The 19,898-nt window shown below is 45.6% G+C and overlaps 1 protein-coding gene across 1 annotated transcript; it reads right to left on the bottom strand.

Annotated features, from left to right (window-relative positions):
- Positions 1–13,675: 13,675 nt before the first annotated feature.
- On the bottom strand, positions 13,676–19,147 carry THAP1 (THAP domain containing 1). The gene is made up of 3 exons (XM_027900355.1): positions 18,932–19,147; positions 18,364–18,559; positions 13,676–14,860 (listed from the first exon to the last, which is right to left on the bottom strand). The coding sequence occupies exons 1-3, from the start codon at positions 19,000–19,002 to the stop codon at positions 14,396–14,398; spliced, it is 732 nt and encodes a 243-aa protein (XP_027756156.1). The 5' UTR covers positions 19,003–19,147; the 3' UTR covers positions 13,676–14,395.
- Positions 19,148–19,898: the final 751 nt, after the last annotated feature.

The raw sequence follows: 19,898 nt of genomic DNA, 5'->3' as shown, positions 1-19,898 counted from the left end.
TCCATAGCTCTTGGGCAGGCCACCAGCAGCAACTCAGTGAGTTTGGATTTTCCACTGCTGTGCTGCACACGGGAAATCTGCAAGAGCCCTCGTCAGTTCCTCTGTTCTGCCAGTGTTCACCTGGCAGGGCTGGAGGAGCAGCTGGCTTCCTCTGCACCTTTCCTCGTCCCAGACGCAGAAAGCAAGTCAAAAACAAGGGAGTTACTAAAAACTGCCTTGAAGGAAGTGCATTGTCGTCACCAGCTGCTGACACTGCCAGGCTACTCAGCTGACTTGTTAGATGCCCAACAGGCACAAGCACAAAATTTTTTGAGGTACACAGAAAAGGACTCTTTTTTTTTTATGCTGGCATCAAATGAACAGCAGTCATTTGGTTGGAATGGTGTGGACAGACAGCACCACAATCTGCCATAAAGTTGGGTGGGCACTAAACACAATTATTCTTCCCAATGTAAATTTTTGCATAAAAAAGCTACCCTTTTAAAATGTTCTCTGCAGACTAGCCCGCACTTCCCACCATGTTTGTGATCCTCTGCAGGGTTCAGGTCTCTCAGACATCATCCACTATTTTTACTTCATGCCTTTGACCACTAACTCACAGTTACTGACCAAGACCATGTCCAGGCATTGCTCTGTTAGACAATACGAGAGAAACTTGTTTCTCACAAGGCTTTAATGTGCTGCCTTGTGGCAGTGGAGTTAATTTATTAGCTGGCTATAGGAGTAGGCTTTTTGCTAGTACATGAGCAACTGAAAACTCGAGGTTATGATGGAGAGTGCTAAGCCATGTTACCTGAAGGCATCATGCAGCCAAGTATGGAAAACGCATATTCCAGGGAGAGATGGCAGTGCTGGCTAGCAGTCAGAGGGTGGGCAACCTGGACTAAAGTGAGAAGGATGATGGAGAGGAAGGACAGAGATGGGAGATGCACTAAACCAGAACTGGGAAGCCTCATATCCAGAAGGAAAAGCCAAAGTAGAATTTGGTGCACCACTGGGTTTGTCAGCTACAGGGATGAGAAAAGAGAGGCTGCAGAGGTGAGGCTGTTACAGCAACTGTGGGGCAGGAGATTCCTTCAGGTGGATGTGCCTTCTCCCTCCCAAACCCATCTCAACTTCCCTGCTCCCTGAGGGTAGTATGCCAGGAGCCAAGGAGGGCACACCTAGAGTATGGGATTTGTGATGGAGCTAGGCTTCCCAGAGCTCCCAAGGGAGGACTGAATAACCTGTGTACCATCTGGCACCACACAGGAAGCTAGCAGAAAAACACCAGCCCTGAAGGGGTGAGAGACAGTTTCTGGAGCAAAGGTGGAGTGGGAAAGGGCAGAACTCCTGGAGCCTCCTCTTTGCCCTGGCAATTCTCCTCAGGTCCTTCCTGATCTCAGTTTCGGCCACCAGCAGACACCTCTCCCCTACAAGCAGCTTCTTGAAACACGCATTTTTGCTGGGCAAGATGTGTTTTTAGCCAGCTCACCAGCAACTTTTGCAGGACCAGACATTTCCACGTGCCAGAGGGCACAGTTCAGAGCCAGCCATCCACCTGCCCATACACCCTGAAACTTTTCTGCTCTCCTCCTGCTTTCTCTTTGTTTGCTTACAGCCCCCAGCAAGCAAACCCCAGGCAATGTCTCCCTCACTGCTGTTTGCTTTCTAATCTCTTCCTCCTTCTCCTCCATGCACACTTTTCCTGCAGGCACCTGCAACTCATCCCACCGTCCTTCATCTGTACCGCGGTGCCCCAGCACTTTCCTCCTCCTCCTCCGTTTTTTCCTTCTCTCACACCGAGCAGAGGTGCTTTGACCTTCTCCTCGCCTCTTTCCTCTCCCGTCCCCGCTGTCCCAGCTCCCCGCCGTGGCAGGACGCGGGCAGCGCAGGCAGCACCGCGCGGGGCGCCCAATTTGTAAGGAATTTGTAAGGAATCCCCGGATTTCGGAGGGCGTGGATGTAGCCGGTGAGCCGGACTTGTCTGGGCTGCGATGCGTATTGCACTCTGCGTGAGCTCCGTTCGGGAGACAAGCCCAACACGCGTGGTTCTGCAAGCCCGTGCTTGGAATCACGCACTGCCTGCTGCCCATTTCCCAGCAGGAACCTCCCACTGCTTCACTGGGACTGGAGACAAGTAGGGACTTGGGCTTTTTTGGAGGTGCACAGGCCCTTCACCGCTGTATGCACATTCGTATTTCTAGTAGATTGTCCTCATTAGAATCGTTGTTTTCTTTTTCCAGTTCTAACTTCAGGGTGAGCTCTCATTCAGGAGGTGGCACCACGTTTCAGGGCACTGTGATCGCTCCCTGCATTTTGGTGGCACTGCCTAGCTTTGAATATGAAAATCTTCAAAACCATTTGTTCCGAGCCGATAACTGTAAACAGAGACCTAGCTGGGCTCTGCTGTTTTCTCAGCCTGGAACAGGCCCCTCTCTTTCCATTGCATCGGGCTGATCTCTGTGTTCATAAATGCCCCTCACAGCCTGAGTTTTATCCGCAGCATCATGGATTCACTGTTCAGCTGTCAAGGCCTGGAAGACTTCAGGGCTAAGCAAACTACTAGGGAGAGTCAAGACTTTGCAAAGGGTGAGAGAAAAATTCTGTTTTAAAGATAACTGCTTCAGGAGTGCCAGAGAAAGTTGGGTTGTGCCTAGCTCTGCATCAACCCCTTTGCCTCTCATTTTCAGTGGTAACACCGGCTGCCCGGGAGGCTTTATCCCAACACATTCAGTGCTCCATGCCAAGAGGTTCCACTTTCTCTTTCCAATTTAATATAGGGGTTTTTTATCTCCAAGGCAATCATAAAATTCAAAGGGCAATTCCTGTCACATCCTATGGCCTGGATAAGCCGCCTGAATCCTCACACGGCTTTGTTCATTTCACCCACTTCTCTTCGGATGAGACAGCCCCATCACACAGCTGGAACAGTGGCAGCTGACAATCTTTCTTTTTGGAGCTGCTGGCATGGGAGGGTAGGGGACGTGAAGATATCACAGCAAAATCAAATGCTTCATTGGAAATTCGATGAGATCTACAAGCTCTGTCCCTCTCTGCAGTTGAGGGCATTTGCTCTTTATAATCTTTTCCTGAGGCAGCAGAGATAGTTGCTCTGTGGGTCCACATGGTCCACATGATTCAAAACAAGGGGGTTTTTTAGCTTTAGAAATATGTCTGGAGCCAGATAATAATTCTGTATTGTTCAAAAGATTAAAACAATCACCACATTTCAACAATATATATTAAGAATGTTTGGAAGCCCATACTCTTTTGTCTCTTTCTTTATTTCTTTCTACATTACATACATTACTGAATGTTGTTGTGGTGCTTGTGGGTTTGCAATTGCTGTTGCACATTTTCCTGTGCTGCTCTCTGCCTCTTGCTACCTGGTTGGATTAGAGACACAGAGATTATTCCACAAGTTCTCCACCATTTTCAGTTTATATTTCTATGGAAAAATGTTGCATATCATATACTCGAACCTGCAAGTACACAATCAAACTGTGCTTCGTGAATATAACCTTCTTACTTGAGTTTCTGTACAGTGTGAGTTGTTCTACAGTTGTCTCGGCCACATTAAGCTTCACAAAACTCAGGGTCCTGAAAAACATAGCTCCCCAATCCTCCCACTGAGCTACAGGGCAGCTGTCTGTTTCTTCACCTTTATCTTTCAGAAATAAACTGGAAGAAGATAGGAGCACTTAAAAGAACAACAAATCCACCTCCCCCACACCAAAACCCACAAAACAATAACAAAACAGCAAACCAAAACAAAAACAAACAAAAACAAACAAAAACAAACAAACAAAACCAACCAACCAAATCAAAATAACAAACCCAAGTATTAAACCCCTGCTTGGGTTCCAAGGTGGACACTCCCTGGCTGACTCAGATCTCTTCTGACCATTTCCCTTTCACCCTGCGAGCTTTTTAGAAACTTTCTCCTGACAACCACTCATCAGCAGCATGCCCTGTCACCCCTTGCACACCTTCCCACTAAGAACCAGAGCCAGAGATGTTAAAAGGTTCCCTGTTTGCCTGACAGACAATTTGAGTGTAGGATGGCCAGCTATTCAGGCCCTGTCTTGGTAAGACTGACTTTCTAGGTGCTCAACAAATGAGGAGACGCTGAAGTCCCACAAAGGGAAGCTGAGCATTTTCCACTTAGAAATGTTCCATCTCCAAATGGTGGCTGGGTTTCTGTGAGGTAGGAGCCCTGGGCAATGCCAAGCATCTTCAGACACCCAGGACCCAGGCTGTGTAGTACTCCTGTGAGCAAGACCCCTGATGTGGAAGGAGGTTGTGGTAGGGTGGGAGTTGGTCTCTTCTCTGAGGCACCAAGAGATAGGACAAGGGGAAATGGCCTAAAGCTGTGCGAGGGGAGGCTCAGGTTGGGTATAGGGAAAAATTCCTTCACTGAAAGGGTGGTTGAGCACTGCAACAGTCTCCTCAGCTTTGGAGGCAGTGGCACAATGACAGCAAAGGACCCCTCCTCAGCTACACTACAGCCAAGAGTTTTACACAGTGGGAATTTTAGCAGTCAGGAGACTCAGCCGGGTGGAGTAGCTCCCATGAAGTCCATGAATTTTACTTTGGATCATCCATGGTTAAAAAGCCGAAACTACTCTGGCAGCAGCAAGTCAGCAGACCAGACCTCACCTCCGTCACAGCATCATAAAACCACTTGCTCCATGGAAAAACAGTAGTGGGAGAGTCTGTAAGAGGTCAAGATAACCCTCTGTTCTTCTGAAACTACTTCCTGAAGGTTTGACCTGGCATGTGAGTCTTCTATCTACAGATGTCTTTTTGCCATGCTGAGTCATGCACAAGAGTATTGAGTGCAGAAGAAATTTGGCCTTTGACATGCATGCATAATAGCTTGTAGCTACAACAGAGCAGTTTTGAGTAATATCAACTAGTCTGGAACTATGGAAACAATTGATGTTAAACATGAGTGTAAACTAAGTGCGGTGTATGAGATGCCTTCACAGTTTCTGAATGAAATCTGAGTATGTTCTTCATATAATTCGCAAAAGTTAGCTTTTGGGCAATATATAATCATAACAAAAGAGATGAGAGAGTAGTGTTAGATAATATAATGTCCTGTAATTATTTGGCGGCATAAATAACCAATGGACATATCTTAAAACTGCATGAGTTCGTCAAATAGCTTAAAGATACAATACAGCAGACTGAGAGGTTTTGAGACCTAAAACACTATCTCTTCTGCATGACAGCTTTGAAATCTGTCATTTGTCTTGCTTTTTACAAGCCAGAGAAGATGAATACAAACCCCAAGTGTGTACAACTTCACCTCACCAAAAAGCGTAATTGAAGTTACTTAAAAAAATATGCAAAAAAATGTTTTGCCTCTTCTACAATGTCAGAATGTCCTGCTTCCTGTAACTGTTTTAATGGTCTGTCTGTGCCTAAAGAATTAACCTTAAGGTATTTAGGTACCTTCACCTAATAGCAAACCAAGGCTGAGCTGGAATAGCTCCCTGAACTGTGAGCACAGTGAACAGTTTGCATCTGCTAGGAGGAGTACACGGGACCACAGCCAAAATGCTCTGCAGATTACTCCCGTGGTGCATGAGGAATGGGCTGGGAAGAGATCCAGCTTTCCAAAGGAAGGCTGATAAGTGTAGGGTCAGTTCCTGGCAGGTCAGTGGATGACGGGGAGGAGTTCCAGGAGACAACTTGCCATGGCTCTTGTATAGCTTGCAGAACAAACACCAATTCCACTAAGCCTCACAAAGGCCCATAAAAGGCCTTTTAACTGCCTCAGGCCTGAACAAAAGAAACTGGGCTGCTATTATCCTTCTCCACACTATCACCCTTACATCTCCTCAGTGAGCTAACTCCTCACATTCACTCGCAGTGCAAGTCAGCCAGTGTTCCTAATTCCATGTGGTTTGTAATGTTTTGAGGCTCTCAGCAAGCCCAGCGAGCTTGATGCACTAAATACCACATGCAAGCAACCTGATAATCAGCAAAACCAAAAGGAGTAATAAAAATACTAAAGGGTTTAACTCAGGAGTTTAATTCCTCTACAGGTGACGGTTGGTACAGGAATGCTATCAGACAGCTTACTCGCTCAGGTAAGTAACCACTTTTCACGGCAGCTGGATTTCACCTCCCCATGATCTGACAGCAGCACAGCAGACTGCCACACTGCTGTGAACCCATCTCCTGCTGTGGCACCATGAGCAAACACTTGGCAGTCGAAGCCATGTGTGACTTCATGACTTTGTTCCTGAAGAACAATGCTGCTTGGTCTTGTCTGACACAGCGGCGCTGCCCCAATAACTCTGAGGCTGATGCGAAAAATCCACGGCCAACTTCCTGATTACACCAGCCCATTTCCAGAAATTCCAAGAAGAAATCACAGCTCTGTGTGACTCAGGAAATTTTTACCCAAAATGCTCAGCATTTCAGTGCAAAGCAGGGCTTTTACAGTTGATTTCCGTGGGAGAAAAGTTACATCAGTGGTGAAGACACTGCTCAGAAAGCTCTTCACTGTCCCCTGGGAATTTCTAAGCTCACTTTTATATCTCTTGTATACAGAAATCAAGAGGCAAGTAGAATAAAAGTAAAAACTCAGCTTGAAAGCATGAAGAGTGAAATCCATTGAATTATTAATCAAGCCTCCTCTTTCCTCAGGCCAAACTCATCCATTAACCTGAAGCAGCCTTCAGCTGAGATATGCTATTCATTCCAATGCTGTTTCCAACAGTGTTTTGCATTTTCATCTCTGTGGCACATTTAATACCATGAAACAGCAAACAGTTACCAGTGCATAATAAAAGGTTACTGCCCCACTTTCCAAATATTCCCCTGCTCAGTTGCTGACAACCTCTGTAGCTGAACAGGTCAGTGTCTCATTACCATGTACAAAAGATCAAAAAAGGCAAACACTGAGAAACACAGATGTTTAAATTCTGAGAGTATTAGCAGAAAAAAAATAATATTAATCTTCTTTAAGAGAGAATAGTAGTGCTGTAGAGGAGCAAGGCAAGGCACACAAGAAAAACTCAGAGAAGAATATATAACATTCAATATTGTAAAAGATTTCTAAGAGGGAGAAAAGTCTTACTCCTATAGTCATATCTCGTCACTGAGATGATGGGTTTACTAGACAGCAAGCCCTTGTGGTGATCATACTGTGAAAAACAAGCAAGGCCAATCTATGTGTAAGTTTCCAGTTTCTTCCGTGACTGAAGGAACAAATGGTGTTAAAGAAGGTTGGGGTTTTATTTGGTGTAGGAATCCAGTCTGTGAGGCAGCACTGGGAACAACACAAGAAAGCACCGTTTGCAGATATTTATTTACTTTATTTAGTAGACAAACCAAAAGGTAAATGTCAATATTAATGGAAGAATGGTTATCAGTAGAGTGATACAATTAGGTTAAGTCATCATAAGCTTGCTTGCACATTTGAGTGTAAAAGTTGTTACATATATATGCGTGTGTGTAGGTTTTCAGTTATACGAAAATTTACCACAAGGAAATCTGGTTTTGTCAGCTGACGACAGTATCAAAGAAAGATAACTCCACAGATACCGTAACTGTGGCTTGTGTGTGTGTGTGTCTATATTTCAAACAGATAACTTCAAAATAGTTTGAGTTCTTCAAGCTGAAACAGCCACATGTACATTCACTTGGGGTAATAGACGTTTCTTATTATCCACAACCAGGACATTTCCATGATGTACCTGTAGGACAGAACCTGACCAGCTCCTCACCATACTGAACACGTAAATAAACTCCGAGCAATTTCAGTCCCTTGTCATTCAAAAAACAAAAACAACAACAACAAAACCAAACAAAAAACCCCGAACCAACAAAAAACCTGAACCAAACCAAAACCCAAAAACAAGGAAAAAAAAACTAATAAAAACATTTTCCCGTCTGAACTCAGAAAGAAAGAAAGAAAGATAAGAAATGAAAGCATATACAGATTACAGAATTTGAGGTTATTGATAAATAAATTCTTTTTCAGTCCTTTGACAGATTCATTATTCTGGCAGCAACTCCTGGCATCTCTCAGATAAACCACCACCACCAAATCACTTGACAAAACACAGTATCAGCTCAGGACACCTACGAGACAAGCCTGCAAGTGCAGATTAAGCTTAAATATTAGAAATTGAAACATTTATCAGTAAGGACATCTTCTGTGGCCTGAGTTCACATGACATGCTCTAGTGGGACTAGAAAACTCCACCTTGGTAGCTCACAACCAGCTTTGGAAAAATTCTACCTTTAGATTTTCTTTGCAGGCAGGTGCTACTCCTCTGGACCTGACAGCAAGAACACCAGTGAACTGGTGAATGATGAGTCTGATCGCACCAACACAAGAAAAGAAGAAACAAACAAACAAAAGGCAAGAAATCTGAACTGAGGTGTGAAAGTGGGCATCCAGGAGCTTCCTTCTCTGCAGAGCCAGCTCTCCCAAACCTAAAAGTGTGGGGGGAAGTCTTGGGATTTCCCAAGCTGAAAACAAGATCCCTTCCTCCTAATGTGAAAAAAGGACCACCCCTGAAAATTCCTTCCTTTCTGAGCTGGGGGCCCAGGCTGTGAAACACCTGAAGGCAAAAAAGTTCACTTCTTTCTGCAAAAGATACGTGTGAGAACACTCCCAAAACGAGCTGGTGTGAGCATGGGTGACTGATCTGTGCAGTGGAGGAAGGCCTGGAGGGGATAGGCAAGAATGATGTGCTGGGGGAAGAATGTAAGGAAAAACAACAAATTGTCATAAAGGAAGATGAAATTATCTCAGCACAAGGGGGACTGGATAGTAACCTTTGCTTTAGGAATACAGCTGCATCATTCAGTCACTGGATTGCATAAACAACCTTCCCTGAATAGTTAGTGAAGAGTAATGTGTTTTCCTGAGCTAGCCAGACCAGCGTGGGAGGGGAGTCTGTACGTGACTCAACCCAACAAAACCTCTAAAAACCAAACAACTCACAAAATCAGTTGGAAGAGAACAACTGGCTTGATCTGGGTTTAACATCCATATTCCTTCCCTGAAAGTGGGGGGAACACAGTGCCACGACGGCAAGCATTTAGAAACCAGCACAGAACATTTGTATTGTGACTTTGCTGAGTATTCCAATTGCTGTATTTGTGCTTGTGCTGCAGTTTCGGTTTGTTGTTGCATCATTCCACTAAAACAAAGTCAGGGATACATCTACAAGAACTTGGTTGGAGAATACTGGACTGCAGCTGAGGGATGCAACATGATTCCAAGGCAAAAGAAGAAACGAATACTGTAGACAAGAACTCCTCCTTGTTCTGGGTTACCTGACACTGAATTGAAGATTTCCCAGTAGGAAGTCACAATATCTTTCACAGTCTCAAATACCGAAGCACTGGTTCTGACATAGATGACCAGTATAGCCACACACCCTGAATCTTTAATGGTCACATCCAGTGAAACCTGAAAGGAAATGAGGAGCCTCACTGATTTGCTCAAGTCCTTCATGAGTTCAAAACCAAACCAAAACATGACAAACAAAAGAACCCCACCCTAATGATTGGCCAGATGGCATTCTCCATACTCCTCCCTAATTAAGAGACTAGTAGAACCAATTAAGAGGCAGAGGACAATCACTTCGTTTTAGAGGTTGCAGGAATGTGTGAGCCCAGGCCTCACAATCAGGATGAGACAGATACAGGAGAATCAAAGGATCATTTCACACAACGACAGGCTTGATACTCAGTGCTACATGAACTAATAGTGGCAGGACTGTGGAAATAATTATTGCAATAATGTAATTATGACAGTGTAATGTAACTATTCTCAAGCGAGGTGCTTGGAACATTTCCTTCTCAGTAACCTATTTAAATGCCTCTTTAATTTACCAGTATTTAAGATGACTTTCCTTGGCAACTGTTTCAAGTTATTCATAGCGGATTTAACATCAACTTCGCAACAATTTTGCCCATTTTTAAACTGTTTCAGCCTATATAACACTGTAATTGGGTCTTCTCTCCAATTTGCACAAGAAAATGATGCAGTCCTGTCAAAAGATGTCTGTACAAAGATAAAATTTCCATTGAAAGCATTGAGCAAACACAAAGGGAAATCTCTAAGAGAAACTACTGTCATACTTTTGAGTCATGTATCCTGTTTTTCTCTTTCTCATTTATAAACAAATCATTATCATGGCAAAGCATGGTAAATAACCTGCTGTGCTTAAAACAGCAGGAGTTACATACCTGAACTTGCAGTCATCAACATGCTTCAGCAGACTGTGTTTTGGTTGTTAAAATTAGACCGTAGCTCAAAACACCCCTTCCACCCTGCCAAGGCCACCTGATGAAGGTGTAAGCTGACAGGAAACAGAGAAAGTCAATAGACTAAAACCCAAAGCAGGTCTCAGGAAAGAAAGAAAGAAAGGAAAAGGGCAACTAGGAATAACTGTCTGGGTCCAGAAAAGCATGTAACAGGAGAGGTCTTCCGAAAAGCATTTAGAAACTATTGTGGGTTTAGTTTTACCGAAGTAACTACTTTGCTTTCCTTCTTCCTAAGTTAAAGCTGGGATTTGCTTTGCACTTTCCTCAGCTTCAAAAGAACTCCTTCAGAACTCCCACAGGGCGCCCATACCCCAAACTCTGTGTAGAGCTTGGAAGGAAAATGAAATCCCAGCAAGACAGAAGATTTCTTGGACATTTTAGTTTCATTAATTGGCTGCTACAGTTGTTAAGACCATGCTAGTGACAACATAGACAAGATGGTAACTGGAATCACAGGAGAAAAAAAGCCAGTGAAAAATTTCTCCCTCAGTATGACAAGAAGTAATCAAAGTATTATTTTTTCTCCCTAAAACATACCTCTGGGTATGAACTGTCCCAGTTAGACAGGGAAATCTCATACTTTGCAGAGGTATAAGGAGGTAAAAAAAAAGCAAACACTTCACATAGGTCAGACACCCCATCACAGCAAAATGGAAATTGGGGCAACAGGGGGAAGCCAAAGTGCCTCTTTTTGGAACTGGCTCCAATTACTGCCCGCTGAAGCATCAGCCCATTTCAAAACAAATCTCAAAACATAATTTAAGGATGGAGCACTTTTGCCTATTGTGCTACTTTCTGACTTCACTGAACTGTTTGCTTTACAAAATAGGCCTCAGTGAAATGCATTTAAACAAATTGTCATCTACTTCATATGAGCACAGTTGAACAACCACATGCCATTCTACCATTCTCATCCCTGCTTTTTAACTCCCAGTGATGATTTTTCAGAGAAGTGTCTGAAATTCCTGCTACTGTGCAGGTACTAGTTGTGGCCAATGCAAACAGTAAGGGATGCAGCCCTCTTTTACAGATGATTGTGTGGATGTAACAGATACCACTTGAAAAAAGAAGAGGAAATTTTAACACATGCTCAGGGAACACATTGTGCTTATTAGCCAGAATTCTTTTCCTAGCCTGGCCAGAAGCAGACAGCCTTCACCTTTTCTTTCTGTACTGCTACCAAACAAGAGATATTGTGGTATAGAGAAGATTAGGGTGCAGTGCATGAAAAGTCAGCTGCTGAAAGACAGTTAGGTGTTTCTGTGCCAGCCTTTCTTCCCTCTCTTCAGAGCTTTGTGATATTGAGAGCCCTCATGGGTCTAGTGAAGTCCACACCTAGCCCTAACATGACTGCATCAGCAGTTAACATTAATTTGTTAACAAGTTAACAAGACTTTTTATTAAAGGAAAAAAACCACAAAAGCTCCTGTAGGAGAAATCCAAGCCCATTGTCAGAATGGACTGCATCTCTTCTGAGAAAAATCCTCTGGTAATAGGAAAGCAAGCCAGTAACTGTGCAGCAGTCCCCTCTTCAACCTGGTACTTCTGAATATCTCCAGGGGAGAAATAATCATCTCTCTCAGCGGGAGAAACATTTACTTGAGTCAGCTATTAAACCAATTTCACCAACACAAAAAGCTTACAAATACAAGAACTCCTCACATCAGCCACCTATCAGCACACCATAAATTTACCTTGCAGACTTAATTTTGGCCTGCTGCTTTCCTGGAAGATTATGAAGCTAAAATACCCGAAGGAAGGGCCCAACGAGTACAGCAGCCAGAGCATAACAGGGCAGGGGCTAACAGGGATCTTTGGCCAGAGTGGAAGGAAACAGCGCTGAACATTAGGAACACGAAGTTACCCTCATACTTTCAGAAGCAGCTGACTTAAGGCAACAACTTATTGCACCCGGGGGGAGAGGATTCATTTCTCATCATTCATTCCCTGCTCTTGGCCGTGTCATTCCCTCATATCAGATGTGGCACTGCTGGCCCTCTGCCACGGGCCAAACTCGCTGCTTTAGTGAGCTGAAGTGCCCCACAGAAGAGCGCAATCAGCACCAGAGCTGGTGGGCACAAGAAGGGTGACAGTGGGAGTACCCAGCTCGATGTTGGGGGGCAGAGGTCAGAGGAGCGTGGCACTGCAGCAACTCTCTGTGCCTCAGGAGGTCAGACTTGAAATTACTGGAGAGGAAGAAGAGAGGGGAATTTTGCAGAGAAAACAGATGCAATCTGCTGTCTGGTCACACATGCCAACAGCATGGCAACAGTTTTTAAAACATCTTTGCCTTGTCACTTTTGAAATTCAGCGATTTCAAGTTTATTTTAAGCGCAAAGTGTAACAACTACAAGATTTTGGAACACTGTGAGAAAAAATCATCATCTTATACCAGGAATTACTAGGGAAAAAAAAAAAAAAAGAGAAAAAAAGCAAAATGTCATGACAGCTTTGGCGAAATCCTGGGAAAAGGAGAAAAGAAAGTAATTAAAAATACCACACGCCATTTGTGGTTTTTTAATTTTTAATCAGGTATAATAAATGTACACAAATGGAAGCATCAGCATTTTTGTTCACTTTAATTGTATGAAATGGTAGGGAAAATAGACACATGGCATGAGTGAGGTCAGAAGTATCAAGACTGGTTCGAAACATTTCAAAATGTCATGCTAACAGGATATTAAGGGAGGCTCTTAAAGCCATCATGAACAAGGCTTGTTCAGCATCAGAGTTAGAATCCACACTGCACACAAGTTTGACATAGACTGAGAAAAGCAGTCTTCCTCACGTCTAGTATATCCAGGAATTTCAGCTGTGACAACTATAATAGGGTTAGCAAGATGCCTTTTTCTCTGATTTTGAATGAATTCATTGACTAAATACATCATTAGAAAGTAAGTGCAAACTGCTGCACCACTTTGTCATGCTAAGCTCTTTCTAGAAAGAGTCTTAATAAGGCTGAAGGAGAGGCAGCAGCATTTGAGATGTTATAAACCAGTCTAGCACCAAGCAACTCCAAAGTCTAATTCCCCTAATTGCCCTTTGGTGGATGCCTTTTGGGGAGTGAAGAAAAAAAACAACAAAACAACCAAAGAAAAAAAAGAAAAAAAAAAAAAAGAAAAAAAAGGAAAATCAAAGTATACTGTAAAGAAAGTCACAAAAAGCTGACTCCCTGGATAAGGAAAAAACCTTCACTTCCTGAAGCTACTCACGGTTCACATGTGACTCAAGTGCAACAACTTAAAATGAGGGCAACACCCTACCCATTACAGCGCTTATGGGAAGGTGACACTACAGCATACTGGGGACTGTGCATTACCAGGGTACTTGTGCAAAGGAGTCTCCACGAACAGTACCCCTGATCCTGCCAACAGTTCGGTACCATACATGTTCAGTTCCGCCCCAACACTTCTCAAAAGCTGCTTCTACAGCTCTCCACCCTCAAAGCACACGTGTGTTGAGCAGCTACTCCGAAAGATGAGGTTCATTTGCATACCTCACCCAAAGGGATCCAGGAATTAGACTTTTCGCAGCCCTTCAAATGCATAGCAAACGGAGGTTGGAAGTTTTCCCAGACTGAAACGTGCATCTCACATCTATCTCTCTGCAGCACTTGTTAAAAAAGCTTGCAGATGTTGTTAGCTGACTTAATTCTGTTCTTTCTAAAAATAAGTGAAAACTACTTACTGGGGGAATCACCAAAGCCTATGTTAAATGCCTTGACAAAGCACCAGGTGTACAACCACCTCAACTTCACTCTCAGCCAGATTCAATCTATCTCCATTCCCTTTAAGCATAAGACAGACAGAGTAAAAAAAAAAAAAAAAAAAAAAATTTCTAGGTGTATTCAACTTGCATCCTTTCCTATGGTAAAGCAATTCAGATTTTGTAAATTCACTCATATTCTAATTCTGAGATGTGTGCATCTTCAATGTATTAAAAGCGTATCAAACTGAAACGACAGTGAATTAAAAATATTATCTCATTTGTACGACTGCTTATTTACTGTTTTAGAATTCTGGAGAGTCTTACATACAGAATTAGAAAGAATTTAGTTTTTAAACTAAATTTATTGGCCTACCAAAGTGAAAACTGATGTTCATGACCTCTAGGCAGGTACTTCTACGACTTCAAAATAGTCATTAGGCAGAATCACATAGCCTTTTCCTGCCAGTATGTCCTTTTCCTTCTGAAACTGAACAATCTCCCTCAGTTTTTCAATCTGTCTCTCCTGACGCCGGCATCGCTGCTGCGCCGTCTTGAGCTTCTTCCGCAGCTTCTCCACTTGCTCCTCCAGCTGCTGAATCCTTTTTCGCTGATGGACCGTATCCTCCACGGTGTAGTTATGGTCACAGAAAACGGCGAGATTGCTCGGGGTCTGGAGAGGAGGCATCAGCAATCCGATGCTGGGATCCACAAACCTGGCATCTATCTGGGACAGGTGAAAAGGAGTCGATGGGGGCGGGGGGAGCACTGGAGCTGCTGGCGGGGGCGGGGGTGGTGGAGGCGGCGGTGGCGGCGGCTGCGGAGGAGGTGGCAGAGGATCTTCTGGCTGTTCTGCAAACTCCTCAGACTAGAAGGAACAAGGGGGGAGAAAAAATCCAAAAAAAAGTCCATTTTCATGCTTAATGCTGTTTACAACAACACTCCCTCACTACACAGCCCCAAAATAACATAAGCAACTAGGATTTATGCTAATAAAATAAATTCCAGAGCCTACCTTTTCGAAACTGACAGAAAGCTCTGGGCCTGCTTCGTCTGGCTTCTCAACTGGGGATATTTTTAACTAGCTTCATTTTAAGGGCTCTTCGAAAGTCAAGCCCTTGGTGTCTCAAATAAATCAAAAACTGAATAAGGCAGCAATTGCTGTTACTTGAAGACTTGGGTCAAATAGTATTCACAATTAGCTAAGAAGCAAGACCTACACCTGCCCTCATATGTGGAAAAGTTGAGAATCACAGGTTTATAGAATGGTTTGGTTTGGAAGGGACCCTAAAGATCATCCTAAAGTCCCCTCTGCCATGGGCAGGGACACCTTCCACTAGACCAGGTTGCTCAAAGCCACATCCTACCTGGCCTTGGATACTTCCAGAGATGGGGCACCCACAGCTCCTCTGCAAACCTGTTCCTCACCATCTTCATAACAGAAAGTTTTTACCTAATATCTGATCTAAACCTGCCCTCTTTCAGTTTAAGGCCATTCCCCCTTGGCCTGTCACTACATGTCCTGGTAGAAAGTCCATTTTCAGCCTTTTTGTGGGCCCCCTTTAGGTTACTGGAAGATTGCTATGAGGTCTATTCCTCAGGATGAACAGCCCCAACTTTCTCAGCCTGTCTTTGTAGGAGAGGTGCTCCATCCCTCTGACCACCTCTGTGGCCTCCTCTGGACTCACTCTAACAGGCCCATGTTCTCCTTACGTTGCAGGGATCCCGAGCTGGAGGCAGGGCTCCAGGTGGGGTCTCACCAGAGCAGAGCAGAGGGGCAGAATCCCCTCCCTTGCCCTGCTGGCCACACTGCTTTGGGTGCAGCCCAGGATACAGCTGCCCTCATGGACTGTGAGCACACACTACCCTGCCATGTTGAGAAACAGGACTGCGTGGCTGGCAGATGGGATGGAGAAGGGAGAAGCACAGTCCTCCCTTTTAGCAGCAGCAAAATATCAATTGGCTCAACTCCACCTCAGCTTTTTTTGCAGGTAAAACTGCAGCTTTTATCACATTTCTCTTGATAGGTTCACTTGTAGAGTTCAGGACAACACAGATCCCTCACCACTTGAGTTTAGGCCAGAGCAGAGAATCAGATTTTTCCTTCCCCAGAGGAACGTAGTATAATTCAGATATGCTTCTGTGCTCATGATGATTAAAAAAGCACTGTTAAAACAGAAGAGCTTGCATATCGCCTGTTAAAAAGAAAGCTTAAGACATCCTCAGTGAAAGAGGCACTGAAACAATTTTCTACGTATTCACCTGTTGCTAATATTATTATTATACAGAAAAGCTAAAGGACAGGGAAAATGTTGATTTTAAAAAGAGTCAACAATCCTCACCATCCAAATATCAAGCTCACCAGATCTGAAGGTCATGTCATTAACTTCCTTGACTTCACATGCCAAAGGGGCAATATTTGATATTCAGGGGTCTACCCATCCCTCATAAAAACTACAACACCTGGCAGATAGCAGCTGAAAAGGCAGTTTGGTGACTGGTTTTGAAGGGAAGTTTCACATGCACTCAAATATAACTGATCACATAAAAGCACAAAACCAGCCCACTACCAGTCTTATTTCTCAGCCATAAGCAACTGCTGCTGTTATCCTACCTAAATCACTCATGAATATTCCAAAGGGATTGACCCTATCAGCTGCCTCTCTCACGTTTTTCTGCTAAAAAAAAAAAAAAAAAAAGCCACAAAGTGAAGATGTAACTGGCAAGGAGAAATTCATTCTTGATGGAAACAAAAGCAAAAATCAGATCACTGCTGGACTGCTGAAGTCACACAGAGACTTTTACTTGCAGCTACCGAACACGTGCTACCTCTACAAACGTGTTAATATTGTCAAAATGTACCACAGAGAACAGCTGGTATCCCTGAGACATCAGGGAATTCTAATTACTTCTTACAGCCAATAAATGGTTTTACTAAGACCCAAAGAGAAAGGAAGTATACCAAGCTACAGAGCGCAAAAGATATAAACCTGTACTTCAAAATCAGTGTGGATTCAATTCCAAAACAACCACTACTGTTTTTTGTTCCTACACTGTTACTTGAAGATACGTGGCAGTTTATTTAAAGTCCCATGAGACAAATACGAATAGAACTAAATCCCTCATAATTAAAAGGCACGCCACTGTGTTTTTGGAGACCCAGGCATGACAATGAAATTGGGAACATGGCTCACTACTAATCCTCCTGCACCAACTGCACTTTTGCAGATTACCCTGTACACCCACTCAGCTTTCAGACTGTGAAAAAATTTGCAACTATTTTACACTCAATGAACAAAGTGTGTTTATTACAGATAAGCAGGGAAGTGTAATCAAACAAAAAAACACAGCCAGATTTACCTGTAAATTACCTGATTCCTTATACACATTCTGTTTATATTCTCTCTGCTGTTATGAGCCACTTTTCATTTTTCAAATACATTGCCTTTTTACTTCTGCATCAATACAACATTGTATATAAGAGATAAGTCTGAGTTCTCTGTGCACTTCATCCCATCACATTCTGTTGCTCCCTAGACCTATTGTATTTACCATTCTCTTCTTTGTCACTTCCACAGTGGTGGAGTGACGAGATATCAAATATTTTATATCCTTTAGAGGAGTTAAGAATCAATCTTTCCCTTTTTTGTCTTGCAGGTTCTTGCAGCTATCAAGAAGGAAGAACTCATAACTGACTTGCATCTCATGGTAAACTGCTTTTGTGGCACAGTGAAGGGAAGAACACTTCTCACAGGAGATTCTACCATCAGAAGTCAGGGACCAGCCTGGCTTTTGACCCCAAGCTTCAGGCAAGACAGAGGTGGTTTCAGGACAGACAGATAGTAGATGCAGGTGAGGTTCTGCCCTTCTTTATACCTCACTTTAACTCTACAAATCCAGAGGGCAGAGCCTTTTTGAGGGGACAGTTAACTTTGGTAGTTAACACCATCATCTCTTCAACGCTAGCAGCAGCCATCAGCCAAGGTGTGACATTTGCGAGCACCACTGAAGGCTCCCTCTTACCCCAAATATGCCAGAAATACTGCTGAACAACCTAACTACAGGGCAACATCTTCTTACTTTGCTGCCATTCCATGTGATTCAGCATCCGTGTGCTGAACAGACTCAGGAGCTGCTCAGAGCTGCCTGTACAGCCTCTCTGCGCTCCATAGCCTGGGACAGCTCACACCTCTACTCCCGTCAGCACCAAGGAGAACAGCTGTTGGCTAAGTTTCGGCCACCACAGCCCTCCTGGTGTCATTCACAGGCTCAGCATCCTTCCCAGACCGCATCCTCTCCCCTCCTGCTGCCCTGCCGCGCTGCCAAAAACGCGCGCTGTGGCACCTGCGGCCACGGGTGCCTCGGGTTTACCTTTTCACCGGGCTCGGTGTAACAGAATATTGTGGGCACCGCATTCTCCTTCAGGAGCTTGTTATTGCACTCCCTCTTAAAGCAGTCGGGGGTGAAGTGTTCTGAGCAGATGCTGCTGTACTTGGTCGGCTTGAAGTTTTTCCTCTTGACGGCGGCTTCCCACTTCTTGCAAAGATCGGGTCTCGTGAGAGGAAACCTGAAAGTAAAGAGGCACTTTCAGCCTTTCCTCGGGAGCTTCGTCAGGCGAGGGGGGGGGTCACGGTCAGAGCCGAACCCAGCGAGGGGGGGGTGGTCTCATCCCTCTCCGAAAAAGGCGGCTCAGAGGGTCCCGTCCCTCGGCTTTGCCAGGGAGATACCCACCTCGGGAGGAGCGGGCGAGGCTCCCCTCACCTCAGCGGCCGCGGGCGGACGGACGGACCCGCCTGTCTGTCTGTCTGTCCGCCTGTCTGTCTATCCGTCTGTCTGTCCGTCCGCCGACTCGAGCGCGCTCCCGCCCCCTCCCCGCGCGCGCCCCCGCGCCGGCCCCGCCCCCGGCGCGCCCCGCCCCGCCCCGCCCGCGCGCGCTCACTTGTGGAAGGAGATGGGCTTCTCTTTGTCGTATCGGTTCCGGCAGCGGTAGGCGGAACACGACTGCACCATCCCGCCCGGCCCCGCGGCCTCGGCGGGCGCGGGGCGAGCCGGCGGGGCGCCGCGGCCTCAGCGGCGGGCGCGCATCGCTCCTGCCGCCCCCCGCGGGCCCCCCCGCGCCGCGACCCTCCGGACAGGGACGGAACGGGACGCGCGGCCTCTCCCAACTCCAAGATGGCGGCTCCGGCTTCAACGCAGACTCTCGCGGTAGCTGCGCGCGGCGCGCTCCGCCCATTAGGAGAGTCGGCGCTCGGGGCGGGGGCGGGGCTTGTCTCGGCGGGCCATCCAATCGGGGCGCGTTCTGCCCAGGCTCCGCCTCCTGCGCGCGGCTGTGCTCCTCCCTCCCCCTCACATCTGGGCAGGCTCCCCCCCCCGACACACACACATCTGGACGGTGTCGCTCGGCCCCACCCCACACCCACATCTGGGCAGGGCCTCCCCCCTTCACATCTGGGCAGGGCCGCCCAGCCCCCCTCGCATCCACATCTGGCTAGGGCGGCCCGCCGTTTCCCCCCATCCACATCTGGCCAGGGCCGTCCTCCCCCTTCCCCCCCCTCATCTGGGCAGGGCTGCGCGCCTGCCCTCTCGCCCTGCTGGGCACAAGCCCGGGCGGAGGCCCCGCAGAGGCCGTGCCCGCAGGGAGGGAGACCCGTCAGCGGCTCCTCCGCCCGCTCCGGGCCCGGGCCCGCGGTGCTCGCCCCGGCCGGCAGGACAGGGATGCGGACACAGCGCGGCAGGAAGAAGTTGGTGCTGTGAGCCCCGCGGGAGGTTCTGACTGCCTTCGGGAAAACAAAAACCCACCAAACAAACAAAAAACCCAAACAAAAGCATAAACCAAAACAAAACCAACCAACCAACAAAAAAAAAAAAAAAAAAAAAAAAAAAAAAAAAAAAAAAAAAAAAAAAAA

The sequence above is a fragment of the Empidonax traillii genome, unplaced genomic scaffold (assembly GCF_003031625.1).
Source record: "Empidonax traillii isolate 1590-97213 ecotype Southwest subspecies unplaced genomic scaffold, ASM303162v1 scaffold2:size4533513, whole genome shotgun sequence".
Taxonomy (NCBI): domain Eukaryota; kingdom Metazoa; phylum Chordata; class Aves; order Passeriformes; family Tyrannidae; genus Empidonax; species Empidonax traillii.
This window is presented reverse-complemented; position numbering and strand designations above follow the sequence as displayed.

Excerpts from the sequence above, each read along its gene's own strand:
- THAP1 (XM_027900355.1), bottom strand. The coding sequence starts at position 19,002 with ATGGTGCAGTCGTGTTCCGCCTACCGCTGCCGGAACCGATACGACAAA. Across the intron at positions 18,560-18,931 it reads AAGCCCATCTCCTTCCACAA|GTTTCCTCTCACGAGACCCG; the intron begins GTGAGCGCGCGC and ends CTTTACTTTCAG. Across the intron at positions 14,861-18,363 it reads ACACCGAGCCCGGTGAAAAG|TCTGAGGAGTTTGCAGAACA; the intron begins GTAAACCCGAGG and ends TGTTCCTTCTAG.